A 9,685-nucleotide genomic window follows, 5' to 3' on the forward strand; every position below is an offset into this window, starting at 1 on the left:
TGCTCTGTCTCTCTCTCAAAAATAAACAAACATTAAAATTTTTTAACTTTTTTAAATAATAAAAATAATAATGATATTTGACATAGATTGTTATTTTCTCAATCTTATGAAACATGGATAAAATCATCTTTAGAAATCTTGCTTTTCATACTTACAGATTAAGTGAAAACTGGCTCATGTATAAAAGTGCTCATATAGGGGTGCCTGGGTGACTCCGTCGGTTCAGCGTCTGACTTCAGCTCAGGTCATGATCTCACGGTTCGTGGGTTCAAGCCTCGCGTCGGGCTCTGCGCTAACAGTGAGGACTCTGCTTGGGATTCCCTCTCTCCCCCTCTCTTTCTCTGCCCCTCCACTGCTCGAACTTTCTCTTTCTCACAAAAATAAAAAAAATAATAAAAACAAAAGAATGTTCATATCAACATCTTTCATAGTAGCCAACAACTAGAAACAAACCAAATGTCCGTCCACAGAAGAATGAGTAAATAAATTAGAGTATATTCACACAATAGACCATGACATCATAATGAGAAACAAACAAACCAGCCACTACTGATACATGCAACCACATGGATGAATCTCACAAACATCATGTTGAGTGAAAGAAGCTAAACCCAAACCAGTACATTCTGTGTGACTTCATTTATACGATACAAAAGCAGGAACAACTAATCACTGGTGACCAGAAAGTGGTTGGTTATCTTTGGAGGGTATCACCTGGGAGGGGGCATGAGAGAACCTTCTGGGGATCTGAAAAATACGGTGGCTACATGGCTATCAGCAGATGGAAATGTTCAACAGGCTGTAAATTTAAGAGGTGTGCACCTTACTGCACCCAAGTTAAAAAGGGGAAATCTTTAACCATTTTAAAACAGAATACTGGTTCTGCAAATGCAGCTTCGAGACAAGTCCTGTGGTTGTCCCACCTTACCCTAGCTCACCACCCTCCAGCCCCTCACCACCCTCCAAAGTCTTCCCTGTAGAGAACTTCAGAAGTTGCTACATTCCCTGATCCCAGAGTGTGTGTTTGTTTGGGGTTATACAAATCTGATCTGGGGGGGGGGGGCTGCCTAAGGTGGAGATAAGGTAGAAGACATCCCTCCACAGTGAGAGGAGACCTCATCGTATGTGAGTACGTGACGACATCTCTGAGAAGGGGAACCATAACATTTATCTTCCAAACGAGGACACTTCTGAGAGTGAAAGGGAGATCCATGAACATTTTCACCAGGACAGCAGGCATAAACCAGAATGTCCCAGGCAAGGGGGTAGATCATGGAACTTCTTGATATAAAACCTGCCAGATGACCAGGAAAGTCCACATACTGGGACAAGTGTGAGTTGAGCTGTTTGGGACAAGGATGGGGGCATCAGAGGAGGAAATGGGCACAGAGAGTAGCCTGTAATCAACCAAGGGTGCAGAGGTGTTATATATAATCGCTCTTCAGGGAACCGGGCCTCCAGCCCACGCCCCAGCTGCTCCCCCCTCCTCTCCGAATTGACTGTCCGTCCCTTCCCTGGAACTCCTAAGCCTGACCCTGCTCCCTGCCCCTCCCAGCCCACAGTTCCCCTGACCCCACTCCCTTTCCCAGAACTCAGTCGTCTGAGCCCCCAGCCTGCGGTTCACTCCTAGGCCTCAGCCTTTCCTGCCTTCGACTGAAACAGCAGCATCTTCTAAGCCCTGGGGGCTTCCCCGGGCCCAGCCGGGGCCTAGAACCCGCCCGCCGCCTGCCACGCTGCCACTGCAGCTTCCTCTATAAAGGGACCCAGGCGTCCGGGCCCAGGGGCCCCACAGAGCAGGTGAGACTCTCCCGCCCCGTCTCCTTGGGCTGCCGGGGGGTGGACTCCCCTGGGCACTCTGCCCCTCCGCCTGCGCCCCGGCCCCCCTCCTGTACCTCCTGCCTGAGGCTGGGCCTTGGTGGGTTTGGTTTTGGTTTCTCCTCCTTCCGACTCTTCATCAGTCATTTTCTCCCTGTCTCTATCACACCTTCTCTGTTTCTGCCACGAGTCCTCTCTGTTCCCTTCCCGTGTCTCTGTTTCTCTTTCTGTCTCCCCTGCTCACCTTGGGGTTTCCCTGACTGCATCTTGTCCCCTTCTCTTATCCGTTTTGCCCTGTCTCTCGGATGGCTGTCTCTCCGCGGGCAGGCAGGAGGCCGTCATCTGCACCTTGCCCCGCCCCACTCACTGTCTCTCTCCCCCCCCCGCAGGTTCTCCCCATGACACCACCTGGAAGGCTCTACCTCCTGCGGGTGTGCAGCGCCCCCCTCCTCCTCCTCCTTCTGGGGCTGCTGCTGGCCCTGCCGCCTGAGGCCCAGGTGAGGCAGCAGGAGAACGGGGGGCAGCAGGGGTGGCCCAGCCAATCTTTGGGCCCTAGAGCCATCCTCGTCCGTCTTCTCCCTAGGGGCTTCCTGGTGTTGGCATCTCACCCTCGGCTGCCCGGACTACCTATCAGCACCCTCAGAAGCACTTCGCACAAGGCACCCTCAAACCTGCTGCTCATCTTATTGGTAAACACCATCTGGCCCTCCAGACACATAGTCCCCAGCTCTCCTCCTACACCCCCTCAAGGAACCAAGCACCTACCGCACCCCTCCCCCAACTTTCTCCACCTCCCAAAACAGGGGCATCCCTCTCCCATCTGTCCTCCCAACCATCCCCCCAGGAACCCAGTCCAGCACCTACTTCCTCAGGGATTAAGACTGCTGACCCCCAGCTTCTTGACCTCTCCCATCCCCTATGGCTCTTCCTAGGAGACCCCAGCACCCAGAACTCACTGCGCTGGAGAGCAAACACAGATCGTGCCTTCCTCCGCCATGGCTTCTCCTTGAGCAACAATTCCCTCCTGGTCCCCACCAGTGGCCTCTACTTTGTCTACTCTCAGGTGGTCTTCTCTGGGGAAGGCTGCTTCCCCAAGGCCACCCCAACCCCTCTCTACCTGGCCCATGAGGTCCAGCTCTTCTCCTCCCAGTACCCCTTCCACGTGCCTCTCCTCAGTGCTCAGAAGTCCGTGTGCCCAGGGCCACAGGGACCTTGGGTGCGCTCTGTGTACCAGGGAGCTGTGTTCCTGCTCACCCAGGGAGATCAGCTATCCACTCACACAGATGGCATCTCCCACCTACTCCTCAGCCCCAGTAGTGTCTTCTTTGGAGCGTTTGCTCTGTAGAAATCTCCAGAAAGAAAACTAATTGGTTTCAAGACCTTCTCCCATTTTGCCTCCGTGCTGACCACTTCAAGGGTGTCACCACACCTCTTTTGACCATTCCACGTGTCTCAAGTCTCCCTGCTCATGTTACCTGGAGCTTCCAAAGAAGGAATTCTAGGCAGCCCGGGGGACCACACCCGCCTGAACTACACCAATGCGAGGCTGAGGATTTCAAGTCTGCCTAGAAGTTCCCACCCAGAGCTCTTCATCTGTCCTGCCCATCTAAGGAAAGCCTGGCCCTGCACGTGGAGGGGGCAGACACATGGAGGAGCTTGAGTGGATGACAGGAGGCAGGGGAGGGGGGATTATTTATAAAGGGAAAAAATTAAATTATTTATTTATGGAGGATGGAGGGAAGGGAATAATAGAGGGCCATCAGAAGAGAGAGAGAGAGAGATACACCCAAGAGATGAAGAGCCAGAGAACATCAGCATAAGGATAACCCAGTGAGAGAGAAAACAAGTGAATCTGAGACACCGGGGAGCTCTAGAAGGAAGCAAGAGACTCTTAAGATCCAGCCACTGCTTGACTAGACACCCCATGAGAAGACATCTGCACCTTCAATGAAGCCCAATAAACCTCTTTTCTCTGAAATGCTGTCTATGTCTGTCTGTCTGGGAGGGGAGAATTTCCCAGGTCTCTAAGGGACGGAAGGAGGACAGAGGCCCCCGAAGAGACAGGAACTGTGGGCATACAAGGAGATAAAGGGGCCTAAAGAGCTCTGGGGGAATGTGGTAGAGTCATAGGGGTGAGGCAACCAGAGATACTGCAGGGAAACCAAAGGATAAGCTGGGAAGAAAAGGGAAACATGGGGGTCCAAGGTCTGGAGGAGTGGAGGTCAGGAGGGCCACTGGCACATGCGGCCACATGTCGAGGCTCTGAGGAAAGGGGGTTACAGGAGGCCTCTAGGGAGAAGTGATCACACCAAAGGTGTTCAGGACCATGGGGGTGGACATGGGGAGCCTCTGGAAGACATGGCTTTACAAGGGCCCTGAGGAGTGGGAGAGCCCCCAAGGCTGGGGGGGGGCACCCAGGGGACACTTTAGGAGACAAGGTGATACAGAGGGGTTCTGAGGGCTAGGGCTACCTCCAGAAATCTGGAGGGAGTTGGAGTTCTTTGGGATACATGGCCCCACACAGGGGCTCTGAGGGATGGGGGCTTCATGCAAAAGTCAGGGCTTCAGGGACGCCTGGGTGGCTCAGTCAGTTAAGCGTCCAACTTCAGCTCTCGTCGTGATCTCACAGTTCGTGAGTTCGAGCCCCTCATAAGGTTCTGTGCTAACAGCTCAGAGCTTGGAGCCTGCTTCAGATTCTGTCTGTCTCTCTCTCTCTGCTCTCTCCCCACTCATACTCTGTCTCTCTGTCTCTGTCTCAAAAATAAACATTAAAATTTTTTTTGAAAAAGTCAGGGCTCCAGATTCCCTTGGAAGCCAAGAATGAAACTATCACTGCTGAGTTCCTGGTCAGAATGAAAGGAGAAGGCCTGCCCTCCTGGGGTTCGTGAATTCCCAGGGTTGCTTTCACTCCCACTGGGGCTGTCCCAGGCATGTCCCTGCTATTTACCGCCCCCTCCCCAGCCCTTTCAGAGACCCCTATTCACATCCCCAGCCTTCTCTCAAGCTCCCTTCTCTCAAGCTTCTTTTTCCCCCAGGGACCCAAACACATGTCTCAGGACCCAACACAACTTTCCCCCCTAAAACACCCCCCCCCCGCCAGGTTTCTCCCCACCAAGGACTCTGCTTTCTGAAGTCCTTCCCCTTTCTAGCTCTACACCAACCTAAGTCCTGTCTGGAAATCAGAGGGAAACAGGCCATGGACATGATCCTCAAGAAAAAAAAAAAATGGAGGTAATTGGGGGCAGTGGGAAACTGGGGTCCAGCCTCCAGGGTCCTACGTACGCACCAAGCCTCCCTCAGAATCCGAGTGGGGCGGATAGGAAGTATCCTTGATGCCTGGGTGTCCCCAACTTTCCAAACCCCCACCCCCGCGATGGAGAAGAAACCGAGACAGAAGGTGTAGGGCCCACTACCGCTTCCTCCAGATGAGCTCATGGGTTTCTCCACCAAGGAAGTTTTCCGCTGGTTGAATGAGAGCTTTCCCCGCCCTCCTCTTGCCCTGTGGGTATATAAATGCAGCTGTCTGCACACCCAGTCAGCAGAAGCTTCCTCAGCGAAGACACCAGGGGACCAGCCAGGAGAGAGACAGAAGCAACTCCAGACCCCCCCGGAAATAACATCTCAGACGACACACCCCCAGACAAGCAGCCAGGCGATTCTCTCCCTCTCACACACACTGCCTTAGGGCTCTACCATCACCCAGCTGGACTTGAGCCCCCTGGGAAGAACGCCATGAGCACTGAAAGCATGATCCGGGACGTGGAGCTGGCCGAGGAGGCACTCCCCAAGAAGGCAGGGGGCCCCCAGGGCTCCAGAAGGTGCTTGTGCCTCAGCCTCTTCTCCTTCCTCCTCGTCGCAGGAGCCACCACACTCTTCTGCCTGCTGCACTTTGGAGTGATCGGCCCCCAGAGGGAAGAGGTGAGTGCCACACCAGACTTGGCTCATTCTCCTACCCAGAGAGAAATGGGAGAGCAGGAGGGCAAGAAATGGGGTGGGGGAAGGAGGTGTGCTGATGGGGATGGGTGAGAGAAAAAACATGGAGAAAGACGGGGAGGCAGAAAGAGATGTGGAGAGCGATGAAGAGAGAAGGGACGGAGCACACCAAAGGTGCTCTCTAAGCACTTCTTGAATGAATGAATGAGCACACACATAGACAGACAGAGAGAGAGAGAGAGACAGAGAGAGAGAGAGAGAGATGTGTGGAGAGATGTGGGGTGTAGGTTGAGAGATGGGAATAAAGATGCGAGACACAATGATGTGGGCGATATGAGAGAGACAAGGAAAGAGGTGAAGAAAGAGATAAGGAAAGATGAAGGTAGGGTGTCTGTCACGTGGAAGACAGTGAAAGTGCTGTTGAATGAATGAATGGATGAATCAATTGATGAACGGAGAGAGAGAACCAGAGTATGAGCTGCATAAACAACCTAGCTGTTTCTCGTTTAGGGGTAACTTGTTCTAATGCTAAACCTCCTCCTTCTCCCCAACAGCTCCCACATGGCCTGCAACTAATCAACCCTCTGCCCCAGACACTCAGTAAGTGTCTCCAAAGCTTCTCTCCTGGTTCTGGGCTTGGGTGAGGGAGGGGGTTAGTCCTGGGATAGCAGCAGTGGGGGAAATTCAGAGTTTTGGTTTGAGGGGAGGAGGAATGGAAGTCAAAGTGGGATATTTTCCAGGAAGCATAAGGGTCTCACCTTTTTCTTTCCTCTTTCCTCCTCAGGATCATCTTCTCGAACTCCGAGTGACAAGCCAGTAGCCCATGTAGTAGGTAAGACTTCTGAGGCTGTAGCTGGAGGATGGCAAAGCAGGTGGGATATAGAGGGCTAGGATTTGGGGGCTGAGCCCAGGCTGAAGGTAGACAGGCCTTGGAGATGATATGAGAAGGATTCACTGAGCTCAAGGAGAGAGTGAAGGAAGAGCACAGGCCTTGAGGGGGACACTCAGAACCTCATGGCCACATGAGACGTGGGAGGACAGACAGAGGGGACAGGAACCGGATGTGGGGGGGGGTGGGCAGAACTTGAGGGCCAGGATGTGGAGAGTGGAACTGACAGGGTCACACTGACTTACCCCTCCCTCCTTCTCTCCTTCCCTCCAGCAAACCCCGAAGCTGAAGGGCAACTCCAGTGGCTGAGCCGGCGTGCCAATGCCCTCCTGGCCAATGGCGTGGAGCTGACAGACAACCAGCTGAAGGTGCCCTCAGACGGGCTGTACCTCATCTACTCCCAGGTCCTCTTCACGGGCCAAGGATGTCCTTCCACACATGTGCTCCTCACCCACACCATCAGCCGCTTTGCCGTTTCCTACCAGACCAAGGTCAACCTCCTCTCTGCCATCAAGAGCCCTTGCCAGAGGGAGACCCCAGAGGGGGCTGAGGCCAAGCCCTGGTATGAGCCCATCTACCTGGGAGGGGTCTTCCAACTGGAGAAGGGTGATCGACTCAGCGCTGAGATCAATCTGCCTGACTATCTTGACTTTGCCGAGTCTGGGCAAGTCTACTTTGGAATCATTGCCCTGTGAGGGGGCCGGACATCCATCCTTGCCCACCTCAACTCCTTTGTTATCTGCTCCTTCTGACCCCCTCATCCCCTTCTGGCTTAGAAAGAGAATTAGGGGCTCAGGGCTGGGCCCCAAGCTTAGAACTTTAAATAACAACACTTAGAAACCTAAGATCCAGGGACCTGGACTTTGGAGCATTGGCCACCAGCAAGAATTCAAACTGGGGCTTCCAGCATTCACTGGAGATCTCAGGTTTGGATCCCTCAACGCAACCTGGGACACCTGGAATTCGGGGGTCAGGGAACCTTTCTGGCCAGACACTTCAGCACATCCCTTAAGAAGATCTCACCTATAACTTGACATGAGTGGACCTCAGGCCCCCCTTTCTTCAGATGTTTCCAGACTCTTCCCTGAGATGGAAAGCCCAGCCCCTCCCTCACGGAGCCAGCTCCCTCTATTTATGTTTGCACTAGTGATTATTTATTATTTATTTATTATTTATTTATTTACTGATGAATATATTTATTTGGGAGGTTGGGGTGTCCTAGGAGACCAAATGAAGGGGCTGCCTTGACTCGGACATGTTTTCTGTGAAAACGGAGCTGAACTCTAGGCTCTTCCCTCCTGGCCTCCTGGCCTCTGTGCCTCCTTTTGCTTATATATTTTTAAAAATATTTATCTGATCGAGTTGTCTAATTAATGCTGATTTGGTGACTGACTGTCGCTACATCGCTGAACCTCTGCTCCCCAGGGGAGTTATGTCTGTAACCGCCCTACTGTTCAGTGGCGAGAAATAAAATGTACCTAGAAAAGACACATGGTCTCTTTGTTGGCATTAATTCTGCGGCTGCTTCTCCTTGGGGGTGGGGAGCCACTCCCTGAAGTCCCCTCTCTCTCTCTCTCTACATGGCTTAAGATCCCTGAACCCATAAAATAAATGCGAATAAAAGTTAAAAAAAAAAAAAAGATCCCTGAACCCAGTCCCCACTCCTTAGACTACTGGGACTCAGGAGACCCTACATAGAACAAAGCCAAGCCACAAATGCCCCTCCTCCAGGAAACTGGAGCCTGAACCTAATTACCTCTCCCTCAGGGCATGGGAATTTCCAACTCTGGCAATTCCACCGGGGAAGTCCTACTCCTTAAGTGTTCAGGTGAGATTTCCGGCTGTTGCAGCCAGCAAGAGAGCCTGGGAAGGGCTACATTCTCAGGTGCCTGAATCACAGCCAAAGGACTTTCAGACCTTCAGGCATCAGGGCTCCAAATCTGCCTGATCCTGGGCTCCCCCAGCAGCCCTAACTGTGCAACCTGACCCAGTTGCTAAGCCTCATCTACCCAATGAAGATTCTGCATGTGGGGCCACGAGAGAATAGAGGACCTAAGATACGTGAGAGCACCTAGCGTAGCACGTGGCATAGTAAGTGCTCAGTGAATTCTGACTTTCTTCCTTCATCCAGCCCCCAGCTGTTCTCTCTGCTTCTGTCTCTCAGTGGGTGGACTTGAAGAGACGAAGGAGGGGCGCCTGGGTGGCTCAGTCGGTTGAGCGTCCGACTTCAGCTCAGGTCATGATCTCACACTTCGTGAGTTCGAGCCCCGCGTCCGGCTCTGTGCTGACAGCTCAGAGCCTGGAGCCCGCTTCAGATTCTGTGTCTCCCCCTCTCTCTGCCCTCCCCTGCTCATGCTCGGTCTCTCTCTGTCTCAAAAATAAATAAAAACATTTAAAAAAATTAAAAAAAAAAAGAAGAGATGAAGGAAAATTTAAAAAGAGGAATAAGGTGCAGGTGAAGGACTCACGTGCAAACTCTCACAGATTTTCTTGGTGAATGATGAGGGGAGGGACATGAGGTGAGTGAGCTGAAAAGAGAAAAAAAGCACTCTCTGTCCCCAGGAAGACTCTTCTGGACACAGAGTCAAAGACAAATATGGAGTCAGAAATGAAGACCCAGGGAGTGGGAGTCCCCACTGGGTTCAGAAGTTGGCCCTTCCTTCCTGCCAGGGCTGCCAGGCAGGGGGAAACCGTGTGGTCTGCCGCAGTGGGATAACCCACTGGGGTGACCTAGTTAGGGCCTTGGGTCCCTCTCTGCCTCCTCCAGCCTGGAGCTGAAAGTGTGTCATGGGGTGATGGGGCTGTTGTTACTCACCCCGGGGCCCCAATACTTGCCCGTGCATGGAAAGCACAGCTGAAGTACGAACAAGGGGTGAGGACTTTCCATCTCACCCTGGACAGGGCCAGGTGGCCAACAGAGTTTCCTCCTCGAGTTCTCCCTGGTGTCCTCAGGTACCCTCCCCGCCCCAGCTCTCTCTTTCAGTCTCCTCCCTTCACCCCCCAGAGCTGTGTTTTTCCTTGAAGGTAGTGGCTAAAGGGGCCTTCAGG

General features: G+C 52.8%; 2 protein-coding genes across 4 annotated transcripts; both read left to right on the forward strand.

Annotated features, from left to right (window-relative positions):
• Positions 1-371: 371 nt before the first annotated feature.
• Positions 372-3,517, forward strand: LTA (lymphotoxin alpha). 3 transcript variants are annotated; one of them, XM_042985953.1, is made up of 5 exons: positions 372-689; positions 1,631-1,797; positions 2,205-2,312; positions 2,399-2,504; positions 2,748-3,517. In XM_042985953.1, the coding sequence occupies exons 3-5, from the start codon at positions 2,214-2,216 to the stop codon at positions 3,158-3,160; spliced, it is 618 nt and encodes a 205-aa protein (XP_042841887.1). In that variant the 5' UTR covers positions 372-689; positions 1,631-1,797; positions 2,205-2,213; the 3' UTR covers positions 3,161-3,517. The 3 variants fall into 3 exon arrangements, with proteins under 3 accessions (XP_042841887.1, XP_007098871.1, XP_042841885.1); XM_007098809.3 differs by lacking the exon at positions 372-689 and having other exon boundaries at positions 1,556-1,797; XM_042985951.1 differs by lacking the exons at positions 372-689; positions 1,631-1,797 and having other exon boundaries at positions 1,827-2,312.
• A 2,022-nt stretch (positions 3,518-5,539) lies between these two features.
• On the forward strand, positions 5,540-8,063 carry TNF (tumor necrosis factor). Its single transcript, XM_007098808.3, has 4 exons — positions 5,540-5,733; positions 6,303-6,348; positions 6,533-6,580; positions 6,911-8,063. Exons 1-4 carry the CDS (start codon positions 5,548-5,550, stop codon positions 7,330-7,332), a joined length of 702 nt encoding a protein of 233 aa, XP_007098870.3. The 5' UTR covers positions 5,540-5,547; the 3' UTR covers positions 7,333-8,063.
• The last annotated feature ends 1,622 nt before the right edge of the window (positions 8,064-9,685 follow it).

Source organism: Panthera tigris, chromosome B2 (genome assembly GCF_018350195.1).
Source record: "Panthera tigris isolate Pti1 chromosome B2, P.tigris_Pti1_mat1.1, whole genome shotgun sequence".
NCBI classification, from domain to species: Eukaryota; Metazoa; Chordata; class Mammalia; order Carnivora; family Felidae; genus Panthera; species Panthera tigris.

Excerpts from the sequence above, each read along its gene's own strand:
- TNF (XM_007098808.3), top strand. The coding sequence starts at position 5,548 with ATGAGCACTGAAAGCATGATCCGGGACGTGGAGCTGGCCGAGGAGGCA. Across the intron at positions 6,349-6,532 it reads CCCTCTGCCCCAGACACTCA|GATCATCTTCTCGAACTCCG; the intron begins GTAAGTGTCTCC and ends TTTCCTCCTCAG. Across the intron at positions 6,581-6,910 it reads GCCAGTAGCCCATGTAGTAG|CAAACCCCGAAGCTGAAGGG; the intron begins GTAAGACTTCTG and ends CCTTCCCTCCAG.
- LTA (XM_042985951.1), top strand. The coding sequence starts at position 2,121 with ATGGCTGTCTCTCCGCGGGCAGGCAGGAGGCCGTCATCTGCACCTTGC. Across the intron at positions 2,313-2,398 it reads CCCTGCCGCCTGAGGCCCAG|GGGCTTCCTGGTGTTGGCAT; the intron begins GTGAGGCAGCAG and ends TCTTCTCCCTAG. Across the intron at positions 2,505-2,747 it reads ACCTGCTGCTCATCTTATTG|GAGACCCCAGCACCCAGAAC; the intron begins GTAAACACCATC and ends GGCTCTTCCTAG.